Source organism: Naegleria gruberi (genome assembly GCF_000004985.1).
Source record: "Naegleria gruberi genomic scaffold NAEGRscaffold_42, whole genome shotgun sequence".
NCBI classification, from domain to species: Eukaryota; Heterolobosea; class Eutetramitea; order Acrasida; family Naegleriidae; genus Naegleria; species Naegleria gruberi.
In genome coordinates this window covers 16,555-38,246 of record NW_003163285.1, presented here as the reverse complement: position 1 = coordinate 38,246, position 21,692 = coordinate 16,555, and the positions used below count along the sequence as shown (strand labels likewise).

General features: G+C 31.4%; 12 protein-coding genes and 1 non-coding gene across 13 annotated transcripts; 9 read left to right on the top strand and 4 right to left on the bottom strand.

Annotated features, from left to right (window-relative positions):
- Positions 1–227: 227 nt before the first annotated feature.
- On the bottom strand, positions 228–1,163 carry NAEGRDRAFT_58804 (von Willebrand factor, type A domain-containing protein; the record flags this gene model as incomplete). The annotated part of the gene is made up of 2 exons (XM_002673986.1): positions 228–845; positions 896–1,163. 2 exons carry the CDS (start codon positions 1,161–1,163, stop codon positions 253–255), a joined length of 861 nt encoding a protein of 286 aa, XP_002674032.1. The 3' UTR covers positions 228–252.
- Positions 1,164–1,615: 452 nt separating this feature from the next.
- NAEGRDRAFT_80703 (uncharacterized protein) lies at positions 1,616–2,384 on the top strand. Its single transcript, XM_002674061.1, has one exon. It carries the CDS (start codon positions 1,680–1,682, stop codon positions 2,364–2,366), a length of 687 nt encoding a protein of 228 aa, XP_002674107.1. The 5' UTR covers positions 1,616–1,679; the 3' UTR covers positions 2,367–2,384.
- Positions 2,385–2,665: 281 nt separating this feature from the next.
- On the top strand, positions 2,666–5,257 carry NAEGRDRAFT_51138 (uncharacterized protein; the record flags this gene model as incomplete). The annotated part of the gene is made up of 1 exon (XM_002674060.1): positions 2,666–5,257. The coding sequence occupies one exon, from the start codon at positions 2,666–2,668 to the stop codon at positions 5,255–5,257; it is 2,592 nt and encodes an 863-aa protein (XP_002674106.1).
- Positions 5,258–5,738: 481 nt separating this feature from the next.
- Positions 5,739–6,263, top strand: NAEGRDRAFT_70713 (uncharacterized protein; the record flags this gene model as incomplete). The annotated part of the gene is made up of 1 exon (XM_002674059.1): positions 5,739–6,263. The coding sequence occupies one exon, from the start codon at positions 5,739–5,741 to the stop codon at positions 6,261–6,263; it is 525 nt and encodes a 174-aa protein (XP_002674105.1).
- A 158-nt stretch (positions 6,264–6,421) lies between these two features.
- On the bottom strand, positions 6,422–9,437 carry NAEGRDRAFT_80702 (uncharacterized protein; the record flags this gene model as incomplete). The annotated part of the gene is made up of 3 exons (XM_002673985.1): positions 6,422–8,640; positions 8,699–8,907; positions 9,323–9,437. The coding sequence occupies 3 exons, from the start codon at positions 9,435–9,437 to the stop codon at positions 6,478–6,480; spliced, it is 2,487 nt and encodes an 828-aa protein (XP_002674031.1). The 3' UTR covers positions 6,422–6,477.
- Positions 9,438–10,174: 737 nt separating this feature from the next.
- On the top strand, positions 10,175–11,329 carry NAEGRDRAFT_70711 (rab family small GTPase; the record flags this gene model as incomplete). Its single annotated transcript, XM_002674058.1, has 1 exon — positions 10,175–11,329. The coding sequence occupies one exon, from the start codon at positions 10,175–10,177 to the stop codon at positions 11,327–11,329; it is 1,155 nt and encodes a 384-aa protein (XP_002674104.1).
- A 61-nt stretch (positions 11,330–11,390) lies between these two features.
- Positions 11,391–11,473, top strand: NAEGRDRAFT_t492. Its single transcript has one exon. It is a non-coding gene; the product is annotated as a tRNA-Leu (tRNA).
- Positions 11,474–11,946: 473 nt separating this feature from the next.
- On the top strand, positions 11,947–12,357 carry NAEGRDRAFT_70710 (uncharacterized protein; the record flags this gene model as incomplete). The annotated part of the gene is made up of 1 exon (XM_002674057.1): positions 11,947–12,357. The coding sequence occupies one exon, from the start codon at positions 11,947–11,949 to the stop codon at positions 12,355–12,357; it is 411 nt and encodes a 136-aa protein (XP_002674103.1).
- A 476-nt stretch (positions 12,358–12,833) lies between these two features.
- Positions 12,834–13,796, bottom strand: NAEGRDRAFT_70709 (uncharacterized protein; the record flags this gene model as incomplete). Its single annotated transcript, XM_002673984.1, has 1 exon — positions 12,834–13,796. One exon carries the CDS (start codon positions 13,794–13,796, stop codon positions 12,834–12,836), a length of 963 nt encoding a protein of 320 aa, XP_002674030.1.
- Positions 13,797–14,872: 1,076 nt separating this feature from the next.
- Positions 14,873–15,343, bottom strand: NAEGRDRAFT_70708 (uncharacterized protein; the record flags this gene model as incomplete). The annotated part of the gene is made up of 1 exon (XM_002673983.1): positions 14,873–15,343. The coding sequence occupies one exon, from the start codon at positions 15,341–15,343 to the stop codon at positions 14,873–14,875; it is 471 nt and encodes a 156-aa protein (XP_002674029.1).
- A 773-nt stretch (positions 15,344–16,116) lies between these two features.
- Positions 16,117–17,379, top strand: NAEGRDRAFT_70707 (uncharacterized protein; the record flags this gene model as incomplete). The annotated part of the gene is made up of 1 exon (XM_002674056.1): positions 16,117–17,379. One exon carries the CDS (start codon positions 16,117–16,119, stop codon positions 17,377–17,379), a length of 1,263 nt encoding a protein of 420 aa, XP_002674102.1.
- Positions 17,380–17,524: 145 nt separating this feature from the next.
- NAEGRDRAFT_70706 (importin-11) lies at positions 17,525–20,831 on the top strand (the record flags this gene model as incomplete). The annotated part of the gene is made up of 5 exons (XM_002674055.1): positions 17,525–17,704; positions 17,825–17,925; positions 17,966–18,266; positions 18,304–19,084; positions 19,198–20,831. 5 exons carry the CDS (start codon positions 17,525–17,527, stop codon positions 20,829–20,831), a joined length of 2,997 nt encoding a protein of 998 aa, XP_002674101.1.
- A 204-nt stretch (positions 20,832–21,035) lies between these two features.
- On the top strand, positions 21,036–21,338 carry NAEGRDRAFT_70705 (uncharacterized protein; the record flags this gene model as incomplete). The annotated part of the gene is made up of 1 exon (XM_002674054.1): positions 21,036–21,338. The coding sequence occupies one exon, from the start codon at positions 21,036–21,038 to the stop codon at positions 21,336–21,338; it is 303 nt and encodes a 100-aa protein (XP_002674100.1).
- Positions 21,339–21,692: the final 354 nt, after the last annotated feature.

The following is a 21,692-nucleotide window of genomic DNA, read 5'->3' as shown; positions in this document are numbered from 1 at the left end:
GTTCCATTTTCAATTATGGGATTAATGTGGTATTGTGTCTTGTTTAGTAAATCAGTAAGAAGCAGAATATTGGATGAGAGTTTACAAAGAGACAAGTGGTACGACTAGGTTAAGGTACGACCTGTGTATTTTTATCATTGTAAAGGTCGATCACTAATATTGGAAATCTATTCGAAACTGTTTATATCATTTTTTATTGTTGCTATTCAATTTTCAGATTCTTAGTTAAAACATGAAAGTAATCAATTTATTTTAAACATATTGTAAAAATTCAGCATCCATATGTTCAAATATAGAATTGAGAATTAAATTCTTTGGTCCAAGAGCATAAATAGCATTATCTGACTTGGTGTCAACATTATTTCCAATTGCCTCACAATCATCCAAATGTTTCAAAAAATTAATTGCAGAGATATCATCACCATGACGAATAAATAAAATATTCAATCTGTTTCCATTAGGATCTGGTTTGGTCAACTTGTCTTGAATTAATTGTTTGATTTTTGGTTCTTGACCTCCGTTAGGACTACCATCTGTGAAAACAATAAATAATACATTTTCATGATCATTAACATGATTTTTAAATGCTAATTCAAGAGCTCCTAATAAATTGGTACTTGAATTTGGTTGATTTTTTTCAAATGCAGCAACTAATCTTGGAATACTGTCAACAATCACTTCTCTAACATTTGAATCAAAGAAAATAAGTGGTACCTTTCCATCCTTATCATATTGAAATATACTTTCAGAAAGATATTTAGCTGCTTGAATAACATTATCATAACGTGTCCAATGATTAGAATCAACCAAGCCCTTGGAACGATTTTGACCTGTTGCATCCTCATCTTGTTCAGTTTCCAATTAGAATAAAAATTATTTCACAAAAAAAACCTACCAAAAGAACCCATTGATCCAGAGTGATCAATTATTAATACCAATTGAAGATTTTGCAATGCTGGCTCCTTATTTTCCGAATATTGATGAAACTTGGCTTCATGCATTTCTCTCATCTTACTTTCAATTTCGTATTGTCTACAAATTTCCATTTCTCTTCTGTAGGCCTCTTCATTAGAAACCGGAATAGTTGTTGGTGTGAAGGTGCTCGTGGAAGAAGACTGTTGTTGTTGTTGGTGATGATGATGGTTAGATTGTTTATTGCCCATTTTTTTTTATGAATAATTTGAAAGGTAAAATTGTTTGCAACTTTTTAATTAGAATCGAACAATGTTGAACTTTAATTTTCAAAACCTAAAATGTTATGGAGTGCTCTCTCTATGTGCTCCTAGAAGCCATTTGTCTTCTATTTGCAATTCATGTTATGTATTCGAATGGTTGATGTTAACCTCATCTATTATTAACAATTCCTTAATAATATTTCTTTCCATTATTTCAGTAGCAACTGCTTCTTCCATCTTCTTTCAACTAGCGCAGCAGAATTTGCTCCAATGTAAGATGTCACCTCAGAGGTAAGTGGATTCAGAGCAATTATCAACATAATAAACTCTTTTCAATGTTCAAAATTATGAATCACTAGAAATTTACATCAAAGCTAAAAATGCCCTGGCCAAGCTAAGCCTGGTAGAAAATGATGATTTTTCTTACAAAAAAAAAGACTATAAAATGAACGACCCTATCACTCTCTCCTACCAACAACAACAACAAAAAAACCAACAAACACAATGAATACACAACAACAAGTATATATCACTGAGACCATCTTGGATGAAGGTGATATCGATATGTTTGATGTGCCAATTACTTCACCAACAAACAACCATGTAGACCTCCAAATCCAACAACAACGAAAGGAGGAAACTTCTTCATATGACTTCAAAGACATCATCATGGAACACGGGTTACCAAGAATCCAACCTCTTTCCACCACATATGACGATTTATGCGAAAGTGAGAAAGATTTTGCTGCCAGATCATTCCAAGTATTGGCTAATTGTGCTCGAGTGAAAATCAATAGATTGCTGAAGTTGGGAGGTATTGATAAAAGAAGTTACGTTGGATGTGGCTCTGTTGAACTTGGTGTATTTCAAGTCATGTTTCAAAGCATGTTAGGTGCTACCTTTTTCCACTCTGATAGAACAGTTACAAGACATGGCATTAAGTATAAGGTTCCTTGTATTGGATATAGATTTACATCTCATCTTCCTGTATTGGATATATTTGATAACTGGGGTCAACAAGTCATTACTAGTGCCACCCAGATAGAGGACAACTACATTGTTACCCAATATCTTTTACAAGTGAAGAACATTTCCTTTATTTTTGATACTGAATCTGGTGAAGTCACGATGCATTTTGCTTATGATACGAAGATAAAGTACGATGATGAAGATGAATTCCATTTCTTCTAATAAAATTTACATTTAATTAAATTATTTCTGTAACGGTTTTTTCAAATATTTCAAAAAGAAATATCATAATGACATATTGCCATCATGATGATTGTCAATCGGAGAGTGGTTGGACTTCTGTATTGGACCTGGATAACATTAGCACAACATATTCGTCACAAACACCAATTATCGAATCACAGCCACAACCATCACAAGACCAATCATTTATAAATCCCTTTCACAATCCCTATTTTAACTACAATACGCCAACATTTCCTCCCCAAACAATCTTTCCATACTCAACACAATTTCCGCCCATGTTTCATCAAAATTCATTCCACTCACAACCATCAACTACTTCACATACTGTTGCACAAACAATGTTTTCTTACCCTCCTCCATCTCAAACCATTCCAATATCATCTACCTCAAATTCAGGCCAAGAAAATATTGTCTCTCCAAATATGGTTGACCAATGGAACACAAGAATAATAAATCAATATTATTCTAAAAATTCCAAACCAATTGAAAACATCATTGGAAAAGGATCTACCAGCGATAAGACATACATGGAACCAGATGGTTTGAGGTATTATATGGATATTAAGGACCATTTTGGGTTGACCATGATGAAGGACAACATTTTAACAAATTCATTCAAGTACAAGAAAAGTGATTATTCGAAAATAACTTCCAAAAACAAAAAAGGTGAAAGATTATTGATGAGATTAGGTGGTCATGATTTATTAGCAAAGATGGAGGGGTTTACTAACATTTATTCATTTCTTGGAATCCTTCTAAGGAATGATCTATTGGATAAAAAGAGATTACATGAAGAGGGATTTATTTCGAAACAAGAAACATCCCATCAAACCAAAAAAACCACTTCCACTGACAAGGTGTTTGAGAATGAGAGAGTAGAAATTTCAAAAATCAAGGGAAAACAATGGGAAGAATCTCAAAAAAGAAAAATAGAAAAGGTACAACAATCTGGAAAAGAAACACCCAAAAAGAAGAAAAGAAAACCTACATATAGCTCAACAATTAATACAACAATCCTTAAGCAAGTGGTGGTGAAGAATAGACAACAGGTTTCCAACAAAACAGTTGACATGTTTAGAAATGAAGGAAATGTTAATGATCTCTCTTCATCAAGTATTCTTCAACATGCTCAGTCATCAACTGATTTGCTTTGTTCAGACTTTTTCAATTTGAAAGTGTTGACATTAGAAGGAGAGGGTAAATTAATATACCATTCAATTTTCCCAACACTATGTTGTTACGCTCTGCAACATAAGAAGTGGATTGGTTGGATGAAAGATAAGGGACGGCCTTTATGTGAACAAGACAAAAAGGAAACAAAAGATTTAATTGTTGCATTGAATTTGGATTATGCAGCAAATTCTAAATTGACAACGATATATATTACTGTTATTAACAGTAAATGTTTTGGAACCGGTCAGTCCAGAGCTGTATGTGCACCACTGGCCATTTGGAAGGGAGATGAAGGAGAAATCAAACATGTAGCTGAGCATTTTAAAAAGGAGATTGAGATTATAAGAAAGAATGGTATTACTATTGGATCGTATCATTGCAGTGTAGATGTTTTCCTTACGATGGACTTGAAAGCTCTCGGTGAAGTTTGTCCTGGAGTTAAACAGGATAGTTGGTGTCCATTTTGTAATATCACATTCCCAATTTGCACCAAACATCACAGACCACGAACACTAACAGAGCTTGGATGTATATTGGGATTACCAGCGAGTAATATTATTATTTGTGTACTTCATGCAAAGGAAAGATTATGCGAAAATATACTAAGAATTACTTTGAGTGGAATGAAAGAAAAGGAGAAATTTTGGACTGCCGTTACAAAAATTAAGGGTTTAGAATATATTAATAAGGTGGAGGATGAGGATTGGAACGAAGTGAGAATATTTTTGCATGGCAATACTTGTAATACTCTTTTAGAAAACATTAATGTAATGGCTCCATTCTTTGAATCTGAGAAAACAAAGGATTTATGGCATAGTTTGAAACAGGTATTTCACAACATTGATTATGATAAGCCAATGGATGTTCTTTCCGATTCTCTTTCAAAATTCTGGAAATTATATATCACTACTGTACAAGGATTTCCTGGAAAGTCATGGTATGCACACATTTTGGTGAAACATATCATCCCATTGAAAGAACGAGTTGGTCATGTTAAACTCTTCGAAACACAGGCTTTCGAGAGTAGTCATATTGAAGAATTGGACACGATTAACTTCGGCTCTAGCAAAGGTGGTGGTCATCTTCACACCTACCATGATTCCTTATTTTCGAACACCAAAGATTATTCACAAATGTTTAGTTCCAATGGTGTTGTTCTTCCAAGTGGAATGGATTTTGGTATTGATGAAAACAAAGATTTATTGAAGAAGGTTTTTAGTATTCAGCCTGTTGAAGAGAGAACCATCATTTCATTAGGATTGGAGGGGAAATTACTTGCTCAAGTGATACTACGAAAACTTAGAATACTCTTGTTAACAACAATACTACCAAACACCTTCCTTTTACCACATCCACGGTCGTTAACGAAAAAGAGATTGGAAGAATTGAAGGAAGATTATACTGTAAAATTGAATAATGATGAAGTTATTCTTCAACAGCTATGCGAGAGAGAAGCAGATACAAGACTTTTCCAACCACACCAATGTTGTCAAGGAACTGTTGTTGTACCAGCAGATTTAGAAGAATACCACATTTCCACAAACAAGGTAAACACCATCCCAACTAACAAGACTGCTGCTGAACATGTAGATGAAGAACAGCAAAGAACAAGAGGAAAATTGAAAGCTGTGTCTGAAGTCAGAAGAACAACAGCAGCGTTTGCTGCGTTGACAAGAACGGTCAACAAGAAATAACAATAAAAAATGTCATCAACAAACATCAAGAACAACAACATCAATAACAACAATAACGAAAAGAAGGAACAACAATAACAACAACAAAAATGATAACAAAAGACAAAAGCCATCTACTAGCCTTTTAACTGATACGCATTCCTTAGGACCCGTGTCGGTGAATTTGCAGGAATCATTGACTGTGAAAAAAGGTGAAAAGGGTGGTCTTTATAAAAAAACCAGACTTAAAGGATTATTAAAGAAATTAAAACGGAAATTTAATGTTGATTATAGTAATAGTAATTTAATATTTAACACGGAAAAGTGGTTTACTAAAATAACAAGTCCACATTTTATTATTTCGAAAGATGGTCAAATAGATCTTGCTTTCTTACCGGGAGTGTTGAAAAAGGATATTATTCAGGAATTTAATGAAAATTTATTAAAAATCCAAGAGGCAAGAAAGAAAAATCATGGATACAGTGGAGTTTTGGAGAATAACATGCCTATGAATTATATTACATCAGATCTAAAGACACAGTTGGGAGAATATTTAATTGGAATTGTAAATCCAATGCTAGATGAAACAATTACTGCTGCATTGGAAATACTCTCTCCAAGAACAATTAATTATTTGACATCGTTACCACACCCATATCATATTTTGAATAATTGTATTTATCCATCCACTGCTTTTAACTATTTAGAACCACAGATAGAGAAACATAGAATCAAGAATGCTCACAAGGACACCCGTGATGCTACACCTAGTGTTTTATTTTACTTGGGAGATTATGATGAGAAAGAAGGGTATTTGGAGTTTCCAGAGCAAAATTGTAAGGTATTTGTTAAACCTGGTGATTTGCTATTGTTCAAAGGCAACAAATATAAACATCAAGTTGCTCCTATTACTTCAGGAACCAGACTTGGACTTGTTTATTTTGCTCACAAGGCTTGTAAAGTAATGGACTTCTATGATGACTATCAAAAGGAATCATTGAATAAACATAAACAACAAAACCAATAAATTTAATAATATATTAATTTATTAAACACGTGTGATGCACCTAATTCAATCGGTTACTCTGACCAATACAAAACCCGCAACAGTTCGTCCCGATTTTTTTTCAACCCAATCCAATTTTTGATTGGTCGCAAAGCTAAATCATCATTTTCTACTGCAAATTTCTAGTGGAAAATTTAATTTATTTAAAAGAACAATGTAACCATCAATGAAGCAATCAAAGCACAACAGCAAAGACATTCTTTGGAGCAATTGGAGCATCAGCAAGAACATAACTATCTCTAGTATTAGTATGTTGAATATTCTTAGTATCAATGTTATATTCAACGAATTCAACTCCACCAATTGAAGCAACACCAATAGTATTTGACTTTGGATAATTGAAGAATTGAGTCTTGGCATTAATAGTACCAAGAGAACCTCTAGCATATAAAGTACCCTTACTCATTGAAGTATCAGAGACATAGACAGTACCAGCACTCAAGAAGTAAATCTTACCCTTGAAATAAGTGACAGCAGTCAATGGAACACTAGAAATACAGACTTCTCTATCAGAGTAACATCCATTATTGTTAGCAGCATCCATTTCAATTGCCTTCCATGAGTTTGATGACCAAACAGCCAAATTTTGCCAGAATGAAACACCAGAACCACCATTTGAACCCCAAGCAACGAATTTACCATCAACAACAACACCAACTGAGGCAGCAGAAGACAAACCATCATTCATTGGCAACCATGTTTGAGATTCCATATCAAATCTAGCAGCATTCTTAACAACATATTTACCAGCTCTAGTCAAAGAACCAACAACATATAAATATCTACCATCATAATCGATATCATTAATGCTATCCATTGAGTTGGTTTCAAGCTTGTTCCAAGTCTTCTTTTCAATATTCCAATAAGCCAAACCATTAACCCACAAATCACCAGCTCTATTGAAAGTACCAGAAACAAACAAGTATTTGTTATCCTTAGATCTAACCAATTTCTTAACAGTACCTGGAGTATTATCGAATGTATTGAAATCAAAGTTATGAACTCTGAGACCAGTACCCAAAGCAACCAAACCAGTCTTAGTACGAGCAACAATTGAGTTATAAACAACACCACTAATAGTTCTGAAATAACCACCAACATAGACAACACTTGAATCATCAGAATTTTCAACAGCAGTAACTGAAGCATCCTTATTATTTTGCCAATCATAATCAATTTGACCACTCAACAAGTTTTCAGCAACGAACATATCCTTTCCTTGATCATAAACAGCAAAGTTTGGAGCCCAAGTTCTATAATAAGTAGCAGTAGAGAAACAAGAAACAGAAGCAGTTGATGGATAGATATTGAATCTGGTTGGAACAGTTTCAAAAGCACCTCCGTATGGAACAACATAAGCATCAGTGGTAGCATCGTAGGCAACAATCTTACCAACAGATTGGAATCTATAAGTGAGTTCATACTTTTGCTTGGTAGAATCAGAATCTCTAGTACCAATAACTTGATAACCATTATCACCCAAAACGACAACCAATTGCTTAATATTTTCATCATAATAAATGTAACTAATTGAAGCAGAAACTGGAAGAGTATCAACAGAGGTTCTATCAGTAACAATAGTAAGACGATTCTTTGACAATGAAACAGGATCAGAAGGAGATGGAGTCAAGGTAATCTTTTGAACATTTTGCATACCATTTTCAAAGTTAGTGAAAGATGGATTTGGAATGTTAACAGTATAATATAAACCACCAGTACCAACAGTCCATTGAGCAATATAATTAGCAGCTTGATTGATAGTTGTAACGTAGGTAGATGAAGCCAAAGTCTTAACATTGACAAAGTAATTAGAATTAGTAGAATCATACTTCCAGAATGATGAAGCATATGGTGAAGTAGTATCGAATGACTTGGCATACAATTCACCAGTACCAGAGTGCAAAGCAAGATAACCATTGGCATTACTTCTAATGACAGTGACAATAATTTCCTTCCATGAAGTACTTGCAGGATCAAAGACAACAAAAGCTGGATTAGTAGTACCAGGGTAAGCAAAAAGCAATTGATTACCATTAGAAACAGCATAAACAGCAATTGGAGTAGACAATGAATAGGTAGTACTCAAACCATAGCTTGAGGTAACATCAGTTGGTGCAGCCAAAGTTGGGAGAGATGAAATATCGAAGGAGAAGATTCTGTACTTTTGTGGAACTTCAGTAGCATAGCTATTTGTACCAACTCTGGTAAAGATAGCACCAACATAAATCTTCTTTTGATCATAACTCATATACATGACTGGAGTTGTTGCACAATCCATAACTGTATTAACTGTGGTAAGGACAGTAGTGGATTCTAAATTCCAATAGACGAGACCATACTTTGTGGTAGTACCAATTCTAACCAATGAGATAGTGTGACCATTATTCAATTGGTACATAGGCAGGTTGGGTAGCAGAGTATTGAGCATCAACCCATCTATAATCAGTCCAATCACCAAGTGTTGTGTTATAACAGGCAAAGGAAGCAGAAGGAGTCTTCTTTTCGACTCTCTTAAAGTTACCACCGATAACGAATGGTCTATTATTTGTGTCAAAAGGATTAGCCGCTTGAATGGTAGCAACAAAGATTGCTAACAAAACAAACACTAAAGTTGTTTTAATCATTTTGTTTTTTTTAGGTTCGATTTTGTTGAATGGTTGCACAACTGTTTGACATTTATTGAAACGGCGCAATGTGTGTGTTAACTTGATAGATCTTTTGATTGGCAGCTGTTCAACACAAGTTTACAAAAACCGCTGATTTTTCACAATTGTTCCAGCTAGTTCAGTGTGTAACCCGCTTGCCAAATGTCACTCTCAAAAATGACAGCCATTTTAGCAACTCAATTCACAACGGCTAACTTCCTTAGATGCGCTCTTAGGTTTTGTTCTGATTGGATAATGAACCACACGATGACACGAAAGTTTCGCCCATCATTGTATACGGATAATGCACGTTAATGTCCAAAAGTAAACAGACCAAAACATGATTGAGGTGTTACTCACATGTTAAGTACGTACCTGTTTCTGATGAGAAATTACTCACCAATCTCATAGATTTGAAAACTAAGAATGAAGGATAAGTATTGATATCATATTCGCTCAATACTTGATCTTCACAATCTTCCCAAGACATTGTAAAGAATTGAGAATGTTGAGCTTCTCTGCTCAACATTTCAAAAGCTGTTCTAAGAGTTTGATGATTTGGTGAAGTCTCTTCGAAAATGTAAACAACAGTAAAGCCAAGAGCATTAGCTTCTATTATGTACAAATTCGTTTTTTATACAAAACCGGAGTGAGCATGAACCAATTTGATGTTGACACAATATGCAATTTGGAATGTAATTTTCATCATCCAAAAGGTTTATCCAATATTGTAATCATTCAATCCGATTGGACGATTAATCAAATATTATTATTAAAAACCGTAGAAAGTGAGTTTACAGTTCCAATCAATTTGTGAATCAAATCATCAATAATTATGATTAATTGTTATTAATATTAATTAAAATATTCGAATAATATTACCTCCGAGAGAAAAAGTAAGCTCGCTTTGAGAGAATAATTGTCTGAAAGGCATTTTTTTTAATTATTTTTAATCCTTAATTAAAGAATTAAAGAATAGAATTTAATTGTATGAATGTTTTACAATGACTATTGTTCTTTGTAACAAAAGTATTACATTAAATGAATTCAAAGAAAAAATGTTGAATTGCAAATCTGAAATGGAATTTAATGGAACATGATGATCTTCCAACGAATATTATTGACGTCATTAAATTTCCTATTAACATTATGACAACCAACGGTAACCAGAATTAATATATTAAGTTCCATCTAACAATTGACAAATTAATTTCCAAAGATAAAAAAATGGGTCAATCACAACCTCAGAAAATTGCACCACCGCCACCTGTTTGCTCCTCATCTACATCATCATCTTCAATGGCTTTCATTAATTCGGATCGTGTTGAACAACTTAAAAAATCATCTCTCATCAACAAATTAGCAAATCCTAAAATGTTTCCAAACAAGATTTTTCATGATTTAATCGAATCAAAAAGTGATCTGAAGAGTGTTGAGAAATATGCAGTCTATAATTATGAAAATTGTTCAATTTTTGAAAAGGAATTACCTGATGAATTATTTATTTGTATTTTGGGATTTTTAATGAATCATGAACTTTTCAAATTACAACGAGTTTCCAAAAATTTCAAATATTATTGGACTCAAAATAGTTTTTTATGGAGAGGAAGATTGTTGGATGATTACAATGAGATTTTCATGTATTTTAAACCAATTATGCAATCACCAATCAATAGTATTGTATATTATCATCACTTTATACAAACTATTTTAAGTTCATACAAAGAAAAATCAGATGTACCCAACTCTATGATTTGTAAACAAGTTTTAATGGGAAACGATCAATGTGGTAAATCTGAACTTGCTAAATTATTTTCAGATTCAACAAGATTATTTGATTCAAAATATTCTCAAACCATTGGAGTTGAGTTTTATTCAAAAGGTTATGAGTATAATAATAATTTACATTGCAAAATTCAATTATGGGATACTGGTGGACATGCAAGGTTTCAATCAATTGCATCAGCCTATAAAAGAGGTTCCAAGACAATCATTTATTGCTTTGATTTGAGTGATGAAGAGTCTTTTGATCGAATGAAGGAACTTATTGACAATAATAGTGAAAAACCTCAAAATACTCCTTGGAATGATTATTTACAATGTGAAAGGTCAAGTATGATAATTATTGGATTGAAGAGAGATTTAGTAAGAAAGGTGAAAATGAGTCGAATTGAAAATCTCCTCCAACAGTTTGTACCCATTATTGATGGTGGTATTTCATTGAAAGATTTGAAAGTTCAATATTTTGAGCTAAGTTGCAAAACTGATGCCAGATGTTACATTCAATTCCCTCTATTATTTGGATTATTGATGAGTGAGGAAGTAATGATTGAGGATGCATCTATTGACAAGAAGGTAATGGCGGAAATAAAAGTCTATTAAATGAATCAAAGTGTTACAAGTAAATGCATATTTAAGATATACAAAAGCTTAATGAATACCAGCCCGCGTAGCAGAGTGGTCAAATGCGTAAGACTTAAGATCTTATCCCGAATGGGTTCGTGGGTTCGAACCCCACCGCTGGCATTTCCTTTTACTTTTGCTTTTAATGTTCCAAGCGAATACCAGCACAATTAATATCAAGAATACTGTATCAGATGAATTTCAATATTTTCAAGGTACCAGAAATTCTTCTCAATACTCTTTATTGTTTCTTTGATCACTTATACCAATCTTTGAATAGAGATTTGTAAATTAAATGGACTTTTTTGTAACCAGCCGTATTTCTTTACAGTCCTTCAAACATTGGAATTTTTTGCATTCCAAGATATTCCACATCTTTATGCACAATCCAACCATTGAAGTTCTTTCCATCTGTTCTTGTTCAATAATCCGCATGGATTAACAAAGACCAAATGAACAATGTCCAAAATCTGTGGCCACTCTCTTTTTGGAAAATCATTCATCTTCTATACCAAAAAAATCAACATACTATTCTTTTCATATCTTTAAATACTGGGATATGTTTCACTTCTTGAACACAATCAAAAAAACAAAAAATGAAAAGATTCGTTTCAATCTTATTGATTGCCTTGTCATTGGCAATTCTTGCACTTTCCTTCACTTCAGGAGTTTCTGCAGAAGAATCAACAACTGCTGCCTCAACACTTTCCTTGTACATTAGAAAGAATAATAACAAGAAGAGAAATCTCAAGAGATTCAGACACAAGAAGAGAAAGAACAATAGAAAGCTCAACAAGTACATTGACACTTATGGAAGAAAGAGAAGAGGATGGAAGAGATTTGGAAAGAAGAGAGTTATCAGAAAGAAGATTGATGTATATGGAAAGAAGAGAAGATTGAATAAGAAGAGAAGAATTGATACTTATAGAAAGAAGAATAGAAAGAATAGAAAGAATAGAAGAGGTGGAAAGAAGAATAAGAAAGTTGACATCTACAAGCGTAAATAATTGAAACAATTTCCTTAAAGTTCAAAATTTTGAATCAATTTTGCTTTTAACATTAGAATAAAGTTGTGAGTCTGTCTGCATTGCATTTATTTATTTTTTAAATCCAACTTAGAAACTTTCAACTGTTTACAGCCATGAGAAAAAGAAATAAAAGACTACAGCACCACAGGTTCCCAAGTTGTCTCCAACCTCAGTACTGATGTGGCTCGACGATGCTTAACTTCTCAAATCGGACGGGATGAGGTGCATTCATCGTGATATGGCCGTAGCCATTCATTTACTCGAAATGTGAATCATAAACATCTGCAGAAACTTCAGGAGCAACTTCATATCAAAACAAGTTAAAAAATGGTTTCATTTGTTATTAACACTTTCGCTAAAAGTCATTTTATAAAAGATACAAGTTCATACGTAAATTACCAATTTTAGGATTTTATCTTAATAATGTTTCAAATAGGTATAGTAATTAATTTTTTTTATATTGCTTTATTTCTTCCAGGACTTTCAATTCTATTATTATTTTCGTTCACTTGATGTTTCTTATAATAATTATGAAGAGCTGGATAGTAAGCAGATGGACAAATCATTCTGTAAGCATGATGATCATCATGATACTTGACTACATGAATATTGTATCCGAAAGTGTAATGCAAAATAGTATCAATAGTAATTGGCAAATTCAATCTTTCTTCCAAATCGAATAAAATTGATTCCAAATCAATCTTGTGGACAAGTTGAGTAAAGGAAGCAAAAATGTAACTCTTTGCAAATCTTGAACTCAAAAAGATAATCAAGAAGGAATTACCCAAAATCTTGTACATTGTCAATAAAATCACCAATTTAACGAGCATGATTGAAACACTTCTTAAAATTTGCATCTTTTCTGAAGATTTCTCCCATAAATAGCAGAAAATGTAATATTCAGAAAAGAATGAGGAATAAATAAAGAGGAGAATTGGATTTTCAGTCTTGAAGAAGAAGTGATCCAAATCCTTTTCAGTTCCTGTGTAATTGTGATGTGTGTCGTGACCAAATTTAGCAATGGAAGGAGTGAATAAACCAAAGTATGGAATTCCAATAAGAATGTCAGTAAACAAATCATAGTTTTGATTGGAATCGACACATGTCTTGGCATGGAGAAGGGAATGCAGAGAAAGTGTCCATATAATTGTCAAGTATTGTTGAATTAATACTGCCCAGAATGGTGACAGAAGGTCGTTATGCACCAAAACCATGAGAATGACTGGACAAAAGTTTAAGAGGTGGTTGTGTACCAACTCGAATTTTGTGACCATGAATTTGTAGAAAGGTTCTGTGGTTCCAAATCTATCAGAGAACTTGATATATTTCTTCTTATTCGAATCTGAGTCATCGTTGGATGTAGAAATTGCAGGATCGAGATTAAGTTTGTTCAACTTTAAAGCTTGAATAGAGTGCATTGTTATTTGTTATTAATTGTTTTTTTCTTGATTGGAAAAACAGTTGGTTATGAAAACAGTTGCATTTATAGGGTATAGAATAGGTAAAGAACTTTAGTTTGGAACCAAAGCCATTTCGCTTACTCACGGAAATACAATTCAATTTAAGGCAAGAATATGGTACGAATATAGTGTAACGTTGAAAAGCATGACGAAAAGAGAGTACTGTTATTAAGCATCAAAATATTTTCGTCATGAATCTCAACAATCAGTTCTCTATTGAAATTTTGGCATCTTTTTCAATAATCTTCATCATATAAGTTGGTGATTGAGGAAATGAATGTTGGTTCGGTAATTCCAATAAACAATAACGTATTATTAATGATATTTTATATGATCCGCTTACAGGTTTTTTTTATTGGGTTTGATAATCACATTTTTAGGAATAAAAGTCAAAAATGGAGAAAATCTTTGTAAAAGTTGAGTAAAATCTTGATTTGAACTATGGATACAGTACTAAAGATTCGATAAGTGACAAGAAGTAAATTTACAACACCAGACTTCAAAAATTTTAAATAAATAGTTTTATATGTTACAAATTACCTCTTGTAGGTTTGAGCAGCGTTTGTAAGATTTTGATAACAATTGTCACAAACTCTAACTGGTTCATCAAAACCAAAACGAAGAAGAGTAATTCTTTTACCAGTACAACTTCCACAGAAAATACCACAATATCTGCAATTGCAGGTGTCTTCTTCTGAGGAATGTAAACATTGACTTGCAACTCATACAATCATCAGCATCCTTATCAGGAACCCATTGGTGAGCACAAACAGCAGCACTACTACTGCCACCAGCTCCCAATCCACGAACATTCTTATCGTCAAAGAAATTAATTCTTACAGGAACACGTTGATCTGATTCATTCCCAAACCGTAAACAGATCCATCTTCCATAAGAACAAGTAGTATCTTAAAATATATTATTTAGACATGTAAAGAGCCTAAACCGTTACCCAAAATCACATTCACAATTGAAAAAATTGAAAAAATTGTGATTAAAGCATTTGATGTAGAAATCAATAGATGTGAAATTTATTAAGATTGTGCAATGCATCTATTTACAACAGATAATAATCTTTCATTTTCCAAAGCAGCAGCTACTCTTTCCTTATCATTTAATTGTTTGTTAACTTGATCTTCAGATTGATGTGTGCCAGGTGTAATGAAAATGTCAACTTTAAATCTTTTTGGTAAACTTCTCAGTAATTTCACTCTAATACTCAAACCAATTAAAGTTGCCATTGAACAATGTGTAATAGTTGGAGTAAAATAAATTACAATTAAATTATTCTTATTATCTACAGTAATTAAATCATGTTGTGTAACTTTTAATTGTTCCAAAGAAAGTGGATGTTCGGGATCGTTAATATTTCTTATCAGATCATAAACTTCCAAAGCATCAAATTCATCAATATATTCTTCATTATTTTCTTGTTCCGAATCATTTCTAGAAATACTTTGTGTTGCATAAATTTCAGGGTTAGGATTGATTAGCGATGAAGACATTTTTTATTATTTTAATTATTGACTTGATGAATCTGTGATGATGGAAGAAGAAAATGGAGTGCGTAGTTTTCAAAGGCTTTTTTGGATTGAATTTTTGAAAAACATGAAGGGATTGAAGTAAATATTTAAAGATAATAGAAGAATCAATTTATGTTGAAGTGGCAGGTAGTCTGAGTATATACTATCTTGATAATAAATAGCCGAAAATCAAGTCAATTATAAATTGATTCTTTAATGATAATTGAATTTAAAATTATTTAAAAAAATGGTAAATTTGGGTGCATTCCGACCTCGTGCTTCCTCCACAGGAGTTAAATTGAGTGGACTTCAAAAACAAGTACTTGGACTGTATAGACAGCTTTGGAGAGCAACAAAAAACAAGCAAAACCCTGAAATTTTGAGAAAGTTTATTCGTAAAGAATTTGAAACCTATAAAACCATACCTAAACATGAAACAACAAGAATTGAATGGTTTTTAAGAAACGGATTTAACAAATTGGAATTATTACAGAATGAAAATTGTACCAATATTACATTCTTCCATTAGTAATAATACTAATTATTGATAATATGATGAAAATATGAGCGGACAAGCAAATATCGGGATGTTCAATTTTTTGTACAATAGGATTTAATTTATTAGATTGACAATTAGTCTTTCTCGAGATTGGATGTTTATATAAAACATCTATATGTTACAAGATGATAATATTTGCAAATATTCAAGTGTTGTTATTGCAATAATTTAAAATAAAAAAGCCTTTAAAAAAAATATGAAAAAACTATTGCAAGAGTTGGATGAATCCATTTCCAGCGCTGATGGAAGTCAAGTGTGTTATTATTTGGATGAAAATTATTTTTATGAATTATTTGTACAAGGATCGGAAGAGGAAGATCCAGTGGAAAGTATGCCATCATTGGATAGTGTAAAACAGCTAGTTAATAAGAATGTTTCTCATCAAAAACATCGAACCTATATAACAAATTATTATCAATCATTAATTTATTGTTTTGATAAAGAGGATTACATGTCAGCATTTTCTTCAATGAAAGATACACTTCGTGAATTTACTTTACAAGTTTATGAACATGAAAATAATTGGACATGTCCTATTATTCAATATTTGAGTAATGCACTTTATAGGATGGGATTAAAGGCTCAAGTAGTTTTTGAACAAGATGAAGGAAATGAAGATTCATCTGGTATGGTAAAACAAAGCCCACTTGAACAATCTGTTCCAACTATACAACAAGCTTATGCCACCTCTGTAAAAGATAGAGGTGATTTAAGTCTTTCTAAGAAATGGGGAGCTTTATATCTTGTAAATATACTTATGAGAATATATTTCAAATTGAATAATATTGGTTTAATGAAGAAATTGATTGACACTGTAGAGACAAGTAAGACTCTTCCTGAGCTTGACTTGTTCCCTATAGGTCAACAAGTTACTTTCAAATTTTTCTCTGGAAGAGTTGCCATTTTCCAAGGAAAATTTATTAAAGCTAAAGAGGATTTGGAATTTGCTTTAGACAATTGTCATGAAGATTATGTAAAAAACAAAAAGATGATTATTCAATATTTGGCTTGTGTAAATTTAATGCTAGGAAAATATCCAACTTCATGGCTGTGTGATAAGCATGGATTGATTGAGTTTAAAGGCCTCTCAAAGGCATGTAGAACTGGAGATTTAAAGAGTTATAGGAAGAGTTTGAGAGATAATATGGAATTCTTCATAAAGCACGGAACATATCTCATGCTGGAGAATGCTCAAATAGTTGTTTACAGAAATTTATTGAGAAGAGTGCATCAATATCATGAACAGTCTTCAAGAATTAACATTTCATCATTTTTGGGAGCTCTTAAATTTGTAGAGGAAGATCCAGTCACTATCGATCACGCAGAATGCATGATTGGTAATTTAATTTCACAAGGCTATGTCAGAGGATACATGTCACACGAAAAACAAATACTTGTTCTTAGTAAGAACAATCCATTCCCTAAACTTTTTGACCTCTACTCAATAGTAGACGAATAATAAATTATTTCCACAATATAGCTCATTCATGTTCCAATACTTCTTTCACAAGAATCAAATACTCGAGTTAACAATGAATTGATTGTTAGATATTATAATATTAACAATGTGAATTTGGTTTTAACAAAATTGAAGAGAGAAAAAAATGTTGAACAATAAAGTTGTGCAATCCCGAGAGCAATTTCCATCTCTGAGTCCAAACGATGAGGCTCAACTTGTTGAAGTCTTGACCAAATCACTTAATGGAGGAACGGAAGAACAGAAAATTGCCGAGAACACTTTACATCAAGTTGAAAAGAGAAATGGCTATCTGTCACTTTTGTTGGTGAGTATTATAATATTCATATGTGATTTTTTAAAGCCTTTAAATGCTATAATATATAATTCATCATCAATATTATCACATCACTAAAATAATTCACCATTATTCATCATCAATTTGTAGCAAATTATAACAAAAACAACAGTTGAACAACAGGCTAGATATTTAGCACTTATTTGTTTGAAAAATTCAGTTGATACTTATTGGAGACCATCAGCTAATTAGTAAGTAGTAGTTTATGTAAAATGCTAATCAAAATGTTAGTGTTATTTCTAATCAAGAAAAGGAATATGTTAAACAAGGTTTATTAAAATTAATAATTTCAGATAATAATGATGAATTGTTAAATAATAACCAATTCATTATTCAATTCGCTTTATCTATTGCTAAAATTGCAAGAATTGATTATCCAACTGATTGGAAAGATTTAATTGAAAATATTGTTCAATGCATAACATCATCAAGTTCTGAACAAGTTAGAAGTAAATGTTTAATTGTATTGAAACAATTTGTAAAAGAACAATCATCTAAAAATTTGGTAGAAGCAAAGAAAATATTTAAAGAAGTATGTATTTTCTTATGATCTATATTAACTTTGATAGTTTTCACAAAATATTGTTGGATTTACTTGTCAATTATGGTTTTATTATGCCAATAGAATTTATCAATCAATTGGTAATATTAATGATTTGGAATATAATAATTGTTTAGTTTGTTCGAGAATTATTTGGAGATTAATTGCTATGGGTATTTCTGTAATTGATAAAAATAGTACTATTATGGATTTTTTAGGATCACTTTCGGATATAATTTCTAAATATTATCAAGTTTCACAGAGTTTAATTACTTCTGGACAAAATAGAACTGAAAATTTTGATAAGATTATTTGTTTATTAGCTTCATTTATTAAAATACCATTAAGAGTTCAATCTAAACATCAAATAGGATTTAGAAAATTACTTTTACCATATTGTATGATATTTTCTAAAATGGTTTTTGAAAATGATCCATACGCTCCAACAACAGATTTTAAAGTTTTCTTTAGAGCTTTAACATTTTTAAAATTTGTTGTTGAATGCACAAAATATGATAAGGATAATGGAAATGAGGGTGCTGAAGCTTTTGAAATTGTTCATAATCAATTCTTTACTGATGAAGTTTTGAGAAATTTTGTTTCATGTCTCGTTACTAAATATATGGTTGCTTCTGGAGATGAATTAGATAAATGGAATGAAGATCCAGAAGAATTTGTAAAGGAACAAGAATTAGATAGAGATGATACTTTAAAAGCAGCAGGAGAATATTTGTTTTTAGCTATTATGGGAACTTTTGAATCGAGAATTTCAAAATTTGTTGTTCAATTTACTGAACAAATGTTACAAGGTTTGTTTTATTTATTGTTTGTCTTGGTCATTCTAATTTATATATGTTTTCAAATATTCCAAAATTCCAATATCAATAACACAATAATACAATGATAAAATCATATCAATAAGAAACATATGGCTCTCTTGAGAATCAAAAGATAATTTTGCGTGATGCTTGTTATTCAGCAGTTGGTTGGGCATCCTATCATCTCTATAATGATATTCAATTTCCTCAATGGTATGCAAGTATGCTGAGGAAGGAATTATTACCAACTGAAGAATTTGCACTCAATCCAAAATATAATGTCATTAGAAGAAAATGTATGTGGATTTTAGGAAGATGGGTTGAAAGATTTGATCCAACAGTTAGAAAAGATATTTTGCAAACATTAATGACAATATTAACATCAAGTAATGATATTGTTTTACAATTAACTTCATTGATAACTTTAAAAACAATCATTAGTGAAGATATTGATTTTGAACCAAATGATTTTGTTGAACATCTTGAACCATTTATGAAAATTTTAATTCACATTTTAAGTAATGTTGAACAGGAAGATACAAAATTATCACTTTTAACACTTATTAGTTTTGTTGTTGAAAAGATGGACAATAAGATTTTACCATATTGTGAAGTTTTGGTTAAAATGTTACCAGTTTTATGGAATTCATGTTTTGATTCTACACTTGTTAAAACTCAAGTTATTTCTGCATTATCTAAAATTGTTAAATTACTAGAAAGTAATTCAGTTATTTTATATGAATTTTTATTACCATTAATTAGTTATAGTACTGATGTTGAGCAAGAAGAACATGCCTATTTTATTGAAGACGCATTAGAATTATGGCATTCAACTGTTCAATATGCTCCTGAACCAGTTCAAGGTTTAATGTCAATTTTCCCTAATCTTGTTAAAATTATTGATACATCTTACGATTACCTTGTTTTAGCATTAAGAATTATTGAAAGTTATATTTTACTTGGTAAATCACAATTTTTAGGAACATTTGGAAGTCAATTGAATGAAATTTTCCTCAATATTTTAAACAATGCCAAACCAAAAGTAATTTACATTTGTACAAATATTATTGATTTGATTTTTACTGAATTCCCACTTGAAGCTTCAACACATTTTATTGTTCCAGTTAAACACATGATGGAAATGTTTTATGCAAAGGAAGAAAAGAATGAAGTTTTAGTTAATTTCCTTTGCGTATTCTCTAGATTATTATTCTTTAACAAGAATTTATTCTTCCAAATTTCAGAAACAATTCAAAAAGAAAAATCAATTCAACAAGGATCAGTTTCACTTGATGTCATTGATTTGTGGATTTCATTATTTGATTCAATTGTTTCAAGTTTCCATAGAAAATTTAGTACATTGGCACTTTTATCACTTTATCCAACCAATAATAATGAATTGTTAAATAGATTTGGAAAGATTTTAAATATTTCAGTTCAAGTTTTGTATGATATGGATAAACAAAGTGAATTAACAAAGAGATTAACAGGTGAAGATGAAGAAGATGGAATTACAATGAATAATGAATTTGATAGAAAGAGATTATCTGCCAGAAATGATGTTCTCATTCAAATGGACTTTTATGATTATCTTCATGCTAAAATGAATGAAATGGCTCAAATGGTTGGAAATCCAAATGATTTTAAATTATTTTTACAATCCATTGCTGATAGTGAAACTTTAACACGATTAGAATCTTTTAAAAAATCATCATCATCATCACCATCATTAATATAAAAACACTCTTCTTTCAAATAATTAATTGTTTAGTTAGTTTTTGGAGTTTTGAGTTTGAAAATGAGAATCCTTAAGAAGTGTGGAAATTTTTATTCTTTCAATATTGAATTAGGTCACCACTTGAAGATATTTCACAAACCATTTGCTTTCAATTAATTGTGAACCAATTTTGTCCATTATTTATCATTTTCAGCCATCAAAAAAATGTTTTACTATCAACAATCAGCAGAAGAGAGTATTAATCTCTCTGGTGATGAAGATGGTGAATTACTCTTAACATCACCTCCGAATAGTAGACATCATCAACAACACTTATTGATCAATAATAATAATAGAAATAGACAGGAAGGAAATAATCATCATTTAGCCTTCAACATGTCATTTACACCAACATCTCCGATAACACAGGATGACAATGAATATCATCATAATGAAGGATTTGGAAGTGATCATTCAAATAATTTATCAAATTCTTCTAATCATCATCTCATCGAAAAAAGGCTTTAAAATCATCAAAAAGGGAAAATATCAAAAAATTTTGTTTTTCATTCTTTCCTTCGAATATTTGTTTATTTATTAGTTATGCAATTTTAATACCATTTATATTCTTTTTAATTGTAATACCAATTTCATTTTCATCAGATTCACTTCCTTTGGATAATAATTTGGAAAATTTATCAAAATTTTCAGAAACAAGAGCTTTACAAAATTGGAAAGAGTTTATAAATGGAAATGAGGAATCTAGAGAATTTGGAAGTGGGAAAAATGTTCAATTTGTTCAAATTTTAATTAGGAAATTATTAAATATGAAAAAAGATGTTGAAACAAATTCAAAATTGAAAATGAAAATAATCAAATCAC